Source organism: Rhincodon typus, chromosome 43 (genome assembly GCF_021869965.1).
Source record: "Rhincodon typus isolate 14 chromosome 43, sRhiTyp1.1, whole genome shotgun sequence".
In the NCBI taxonomy this organism is placed as follows: Eukaryota; Metazoa; Chordata; class Chondrichthyes; order Orectolobiformes; family Rhincodontidae; genus Rhincodon; species Rhincodon typus.
The window spans coordinates 7,123,437-7,131,386 of record NC_063374.1 but is presented as its reverse complement, the minus strand read 5'-3'; the positions used below and the strand labels follow the sequence as shown (position 1 = coordinate 7,131,386).

Here is a 7,950-nt window from a genome sequence, read left to right as displayed (position 1 = left end):
CACCGAGGACTGAGCTACTGTCGGAACATTTTTTGGGATAAAAAGAGATGAATTTTTCTTTCTGATGTGTGTGATTGTTCCATTAGGTTTTATCTAATATAATGCAGCCTGTGTTTGTTCTTTTGTTAAATGTACATTGGCAGCCTCCTGCAAATATGATCCGTGACTGCTCTCTACAGGAGGCAAAAAGGAAAATTAAAACTTGTGGTCTCGGAAGCCAAACTTCACTCTGGGATCGGACCAGTCCTGTGTTACCATCAACAGGATCATACCATAGCACTAACCTGATTGGCCGCATTTTTCAGGTTTCAGGCTCTCAATTTAAATGTATTAAGAGGCAAGATTGCACAGAAGGTAAGGCAAACGGAAAATCTGCGATACATCTGCGTTTTACTTAGGAATATGGGAAACTGGAGTAGGAGAAAGATGTTTGCCATGTCAAGATGTTTGCTCCACCAATCCATTTCACCGTGACCGAGTGGAACATCTACTTCAAAGATATGTTCCTGCCATACTCCCTCCAACAAACCCTCAATATTTTTTAATTACTCTCGTACTAAGAGGATGTTGACTGAAGGATAGGGGATTTTTGGACTGCAGCTTTGCAAGTCTAAGAGGGAGTGGGAGTTAGGGAATAAACAGACTGAATGAGAAACAGAACTTGGTCAGGGTTACATGGGGCAGCTGAACTTTTGGATGACCACACCACACACATTGCTGGTCCCTACTCCTCAGGGAATGGCATCGGAACACTGCACTAACCAGGACCTTACTACTGAAAAATATTGCGATAGTTGAAGTAATTGTAATCATAGAATCCCTATAGTGTGGAGTAAAGTCATTCGGCCCATTGAGTCCACACCAACCCTCTGAACAGCATCCTACCGAGACACACACCTGTACCCTATCTCTGTAACCCTGCATTTCCCATGGCTAACCCACCCAGCCTACACATCTTTGGTTACTACAGCTAATTTAACATGGCCAATCCACCTAACGTACACATCTTTGGACACTATGGGTAATTTAGCACGGCCAATCCACCCTAACCTGCACATCCCTGGGCACGATGGGACAATTTAGCATGGCCAATCCACCCTAACCTGCATATCTTTGGACTGTGGGAGGAAACCGGAGCACCCGGAGGAAACCCACGCAGACACAGGGAGAATGTGCAAACTCCACACAGACCGTCGCCCGAAGGTTGAATCAAACCCGGGTCCCTGGTGCCGTGAGGCAGCAGTGCTAACCGCTGAGACACCATGCCACCCACTTCAGTGGCAATATCTTGACTTGCAAGACTCCATCCTGAAGTAAACCCTTTCACTGCTCTGAATTATTGCACAATTTGAGATTGATCCTGACGCTAAGGGGTCATGCCCTAAGGACAGTAGGTGCCCTACATGACCCGAGCAAGGTTTAGCAAGGAAAGAGCCACCTACCAATGACTTGGGATGGGCCGAACTCCATCGGCTGATCTGAAGGCAGGACCTTAACCGCAGGGGCCGTAGGTCGTGTTTCCAATTCTACTGGGAAGGCAGAGAGCAAAACAAAACAAAAGGTTGAACTGTGTGACGTTAGCATACACACCTGTCTTAACTAACACGGAGGGTAAAGAAAGCAGTTTACTTCTGTCTTTCACCTTCAATCCAGCTCATTCTAATCAGATCGATTTGTCACCTCCTCTTTGGTTCTATCAGCTACAGTTTTTGATGGGGGACAGTGTAGAGGGAGCTTTACTCTGTATCTAACCCCGTGCTGTCCCTGTCCTGGGGGTGTTTTATGGAGGGGACAATGTAGAGGGAGCTTTACTCTGTATCTAATCCCGTGCTGTCCCTGCCCTGGGAGTGTTTGATGGGGGATAGTGTAGAGGGAGCTTTACTCTGTATCTAACCCCGTGCTGTCCCTGCCCTGGGAGTGTTTGATGGGGGATAGTGTAGAGGGAGCTTTACTCTGTATCTAACCCCGTGCTGTCCCTGTCCTGGGGAGTGTTTGATGGGGGACAGTGTAGAGGGAGCTTTACTCTGTATCTAACCCCATGCTGTCCCCGTCATGGGGAGGGTTTCATGGAGGGGACAATGTAGAGGGAGCTTTACTCTGTATCTAACCCCGTGCTCTCCCTGTCCTGGGGAGTGTTTGATGGCTGACACAGATCACTCAGCATGGAGTGGAATGTGTACCTGAAACAGGTTTCAGTAGCGTCAAGTGTTACCTTTGGTTATGGGACCGTCATGTGGCCAACATCAAGGACCTTGCCTATGCCTTCTCCAAGAAGCAGTCAATACTCACCCGGAAACCTTGAAGCGAAGGGAATGAAACTGGCTGAGAACACTTCCTCTCGGAGACTGAACGTGGGTAACTGGTCAATTAAAAAGAGAGAAAACCAATCTTTACGAAGTTGGCACAAGTCAGTACCCAGCATGCACTAGTGACTGGTGACTTGCCATCTGCTGAATCAGATGTATTTTATGGCCTTCATTTTCCACCCTTCCTTCCCAAACACATGGACACAGGCTGAACGGGGCCATTTGGCCCATCGTGTCTGTGCCGGCTCTCTGAGGATTTTGACTTTGTGCTGATCTCCCTGGAACCCTGAGTCGAGATTTCACAGCTGGACCGTGAACTCCTTCCTTTGGTCTCAACTGTACACAATTCCCATGGGACAACCCCCTTTCTATTCATACCATGTGCAGAATCTAATGAACCAAGCTCTTTCCCGTTGGATAAATCCTTCCCAATCTATCAACCCCCTTCTTCCCTTTCACTTCCATTGTATAAATCCCAATTGACCCAAAATCTATTCCCCTTCACCCCCCACTGCACTCCATCCCTATAGAGGAATCTCTTCCCATTATACACAATCCCAATGGGCAAAGCCCCCTCCCATTCACTCCCATTTTTCAGAACCCATTGTTCACTCCCATGGGATTCAACAGAACACAGGATATACAGCTCAGCAACGGGCCCTTTGGCTCACAATGTTGTGCCGAATTTGATGCCAAATTAGACTAATCCCTTCTGCCTGACCTGGGTCCATATCCCTCCATTCCTTGCATATTCATATGTTTACCTAAAAGTCCCTTAAATGCCCCTATCGTATCTGCGCCCCACACTACCATCCCCTGGCAGCGCATTCGACACTCCTCCTACTCTCTGTTTAAAAAACATGCACCTCACATCTCCTTTAAACTTTACCCCTCTCACTTTAAATGCACATGGCCCGAGTTTTAGACATTTCAACTCTGGGAAAAAGATTCTAACAGTCAACCCTATCTATGCATCTCACAATTTTATAGATTTCTATCAAGTCTCCCCTCAGCCTCTGACACTCCAGAGAAAACAACCCAAGTTTTTCTAGCCTCTCCCTTATAGCTCATACCCTCTAATCCAGGCAGCATCCTGGTAAACCTCTTCTGCACCCTCTTCCCAAAGCCTCCACATCCTTCCTGTAACGTGGCGACCAGAATTGAATACAATACTCGATAAGTGTGGCCTGACCAAAGTCTTATAAAGCTGCTACATGACATCCTGACTCTTGTACTCAATTCCCCAACCAATAAAGACAAGCATGCCACATGCCTTCTTTACCACCCTATCTACTTGCGTGGCCACTTTCAGGTAGCTGCGGACTTGAACCCCAAAATCCCTCTGTACATCAGTGCTGTTCAGGGTCCTGATATTAACTGTTTACTTTCCCTTAACATCTGATCCCCCAAAGTGCAGCACCTCACACTTACCCCCATTAAACCCCATCTGCCATTTCTCTGCCCATTTCTGCAACTGATCTATAACCCGCTGTATCCTTTGACAACCTTCTACACTATCCACAACTCCACTGATCCTTTGTATCACCTGCAAACTTACTCATCCACCCATCTACATTTTATTCCAACCTTGATACTTCCAAAACCTTTTCCCATTCACTCCCTTGTGCAAGATCCCAACGGATCAAAAGCCTTTTCCAATTCCATCTGTATTTGAACCTAATGGAACTAAATCCCAAATATTGCCCCCACCCCGTACTCCCTCTGTATAATTTTCAATGGAGCAAATTCCTCCCTTTAACTTCCATCGTACACAATCCCAATGGACTCAAAACCGTCTTCCCATTCACTCCAGTTCCCTCTGAGATTGGGGTTAGATTGATGGTGAGTCCAAGTGGTCTAAATTCTTTCCTTTTTGGGCTGATTGGATTGGAACTGGGATGTTTTAAAGTGAGGATTATTGAAAGGCAACGTGCGCTTGCAGCTCCTGTGATCTCAGTCGCATGTTGACGGCTCTTGTTGCCAACCAGCTCCCCGAAACACCTGAGGATGACACTCACCCCCGACCTTTCCTCCCTCCTTGCTCCAGAAGCCCCCTCCACCCCCGACACACCTCACATCAAACCGGGAATCGAGGGGAGGAGGGTGCCAGGCACCTGCTCTCCGTGGTGCTGAATGGCCCCGCGTTAACAGAATTTGGACCCATTTTTCACATTCAATCTTCCCTTCCTAACTATTGTTTTCATCGACTCTGCTCACTTCCCCAAAGGACCTCTGTTCCTGGATCATTGCCTGTTCACTGTTCTGGCATCAGATCTGAGCTCATCCAATGTTCTGCTGACTGTATCCCCACTCACACCACCCCTCATTCACCTATCACTCTTCCCTCCCTCCACCCACTCCATGATCAAAACTACTCCCCACTCTACCCCTGCCTCAAGTTTCAGATTCGCATTCTTGTTTCCAATTTCCTCCTTGGCTACAACCCCCTCCCTATTTCTGTCACGCCCTCCAGCATCCTACACCCCCTCCCTGTCTCTGTCACCTCCTCCAGCCCCCTACACCCATCCCTATCTCTGTCACCTCCTCCAGCCCCCTACACCCATCCCTATCTCTGTCACCTCCTCCAGCCCCTACATCCCTCCCTATCTCTGTCACGCCCTCCAGCCTCCTACACCCCCTCCCTATCTCTGTCACCTCCTCCAGCCCCTACAACTCTCCCTATCTCTGTCACCTCCTCCAGCCCCTACACCTCTCCCTATCTCTGCAACATACTCCAGCCCCTACAGCCTTCCCTTTCTCTGTAACCTCCTCCAACCACTACACCCCTCCCTCCCTCTCTCTCTGTAACCTCCTCCTGCCCCTACACCCCACCTCTCTCTCTGTAACCTCCTCCAGCCCCTATATGCCTCCTTACCACTGTCACCTCCTCCAGCCCCTATACCCCCTCCCTATCACTGTCACCTCCTCCAGCCCCTACATCCCTCCCTATCTCTATAAACTCCTCCAGAACCTACACCCCCTCCCTATCTCTGTAACCTCCTCCAGCCCCTACACCCCTCCCTATTACTGTCACCTCCTCCAGCCCCTACATCCCTCCCTATCTTTGTAATCTCCTCCATCCTCTACACCCTTCCCTATCTCTGTCACCTCCTCCAGCCCCTACACCCCTCCCTATCTCTGTAACCTCCTCTAGCATCTACACCCTCTCGCTATCTCTGTAACCTCTTCCAGTCCCTACACCCCCTCCCTATCTCTGTAACTCCTCCAGCCCCTACACTCCTCCCTCTCTCTCTCTGTAACCTCCTCCTGCCCCTACACCCCCATCTTTCTCTCTCTCTGTACCCTCCTCCTGCCCCTACACCCCCACATCTCTCTCTCTCTGTACCTCCTCCAGCCCCTACACCACTCCTTCTCTCTCTATGTAACCTCCTCCTGCCCCTACACCTCCACCTCTCTCTCTCTCTGTAACCTCCTCCTGCCCGTACACCCCCACCTCTCCCTGTCTGTAACCTCCTCCAGCCCCTACACCCCTCCCTCTCTCTCTCTGTAACCTCCTCCAGCCCTTACAACCTTTGCTACCTTTGAAACCTTCCCCTGCCCCTGCAGGCCTCTAAGATTTCTGCACCGCTCCCAGTTCTGGCCTCTTCCTCACTGACACCCCTCCATTTCCATTTCTCACCTTTGGGAGCCGTGCCTTCACTCGCCTGAGTCCTAGGACCTTCCTAAACCCCTTGGCCCTGCTATCGTTCCTTCAGATGTCCCTTCAAACCAAACTCTTGTTCCACTCTTGTTACCTTATTGAGTTCTTCGAGAAGGTGACCAAACAGGTGGATGAGGGTAAAGCGGTTGGTGTGGTGTATTTGGATTTCAGTAAAGCGTTTGATAAGGTTCCCCACGGTAGGCTATTGCAGAAAATACGGAGGCATGGGATTGAGGGTGATTTAGCGGTTTGGATCAGAAATTGGCTAGCTGTAAGAAGACAGAGGGTGGTGGTTGATGGGAAATGTTCATCCTGGAGTTCAGTTACTAGTGGTGTACCTCAAGGATCTGTTTTGGGGCCACTGCTGTTTGTCATTTTTATAAATGACCTGGATGAGGGCGTAGAAGGATGGGTTAGTAAATTTGCAGATGACACCAAAGTCGGTGGAGTTGTGGATAGTGCAGAAGGATGTTGTAGGTTACAGAGGGACATAGATAAGCTGCAGAGCCGGGCTGAGAGGTGGCAAATGGAGTTTAATGCGGAAAAGTGTGAGGTGATTCACTTTGGAAGGAGTAACAGGAATACAGAGTACTGGGCTAATGGTAAGATTCTTGGTAGTGTGGATGAGCAGAAAGATCTCGGTGTCCATGTGCATAGATCACTGAAAGTTGCCACCCAGGTTGATAGCGTTGTTAAGAAGGCGTACAGTATGTTAGGTTTTATTGGTAGAGGGATTGAGTTTCGGAGCCATGAGGTCATGTTGCAGCTGTACAAAACTCTGGTGCGGCCGCACTTGGAGTATTGCGTACAGTTCTGGTCACCGCATTATAGGAAGGATGTGGAAGCATTGGAAAGGGTGCAGAGGAGATTTACCAGGATGTTGCCTGGTATGGAGGGAAGGTCTTATGAGGAAAGGCTGAGGGTTTTGAGGCTGTTTTCGTTAGAGAGAAGAAGGTTAAGAGGTGACTTGATAGAGACATACAAGATCATCAGAGGATTAGATAGGGTGGACAGTGGGAGCCTTTTTCCTTGGATGGTGATGGCTAGCACGAGGGGACATAGCTTTAAATTGAGGGGTGATAGATATAGGACAGATGTCAGAGGTAGGTTCTTTACTCAGAGAGTAGTAAGGGCGTGGAATGCCCTGCCTGCAAAAATAGTAGTCTCGCCCACTTTAAGGGCATTTAAATGGTCATTGGATAAACATATGGATGATAATGGAATAGTTTAGGTTAGATGGGCTTCAGATTGGTTTCACAGGTCAGCGCAACATCGAGGGCCGAAGGGCCTGTACTGCGCTGTAATTTTCTATGTTCTATGTTCTATGTTCTAAATCTTTGGTCACGTGTCCTCACACCACTTTGTGGGTCTCAGTTTCAAATTTTGTTTGTCATGCTTATCAAAGGAATTACAGAAATTCACGTTGTTGCTGTCCTTCAACCCTCGGACAACGACGAGGAGCAGGAGGACAGAGAAAGGGGAGAGGAGGAAGAAATGCAAGGGAGGAGGGAAGAGGAAGTGAGAGAAGGAGAGGTAAAGGGGATGATAGAGGATAGAAAGGATGGAACGGGAAGGTGAGGGAAAGAGGGGCCGCAATGCTGGAGGGGGAATGCGAGACTGAGAGACAAAGAGGATTAGAGAGAGGCAATTATAAACCAAGGTCCAGGCCTCAGGTTCATAGCAAGGCTGATGAAAAGTGACTTAATGCTTCTGTTTCCATGGTGACCTGGTTATCATATTTGGAAGCGACGTTCATGTCACGATCGTGAATTTCCGAATCCAATTCTTGGTCGTTCACTGATTTACCAGCCGCGTCGCAAGCACTGAACTCTGAGGCGACTAACAGCAAACGTCTAACATACATTCTACTTACCATTGCAACCGTGGAAGCTATGAGAGGAAGAAGAGAGACACAGTTAATACAGGCTAGAGACAAGGCACAGTTACTACAGGCTAGAGACAACGCACAGTTACTACAGGCTA

The 7,950-nt window shown here is 48.6% G+C and overlaps 1 protein-coding gene across 1 annotated transcript in view; it reads right to left on the bottom strand.

Moving 5' to 3' along the window:
- LOC109926459 (latent-transforming growth factor beta-binding protein 3-like) overlaps nt 1-7,950 on the bottom strand; it is an 83,029-nt gene that overhangs the window by 66,863 nt on the left and 8,216 nt on the right. The window contains exons 5-7 of the mRNA XM_048619625.1: nt 7,841-7,857; nt 2,290-2,359; nt 1,439-1,529 (exon numbers count right to left, since the gene is read on the bottom strand). Coding sequence (XP_048475582.1) covers nt 1,439-1,529; nt 2,290-2,359; nt 7,841-7,857 — 178 coding nt within the window. The remainder of the gene's footprint in view (nt 1-1,438; nt 1,530-2,289; nt 2,360-7,840; nt 7,858-7,950) is intronic.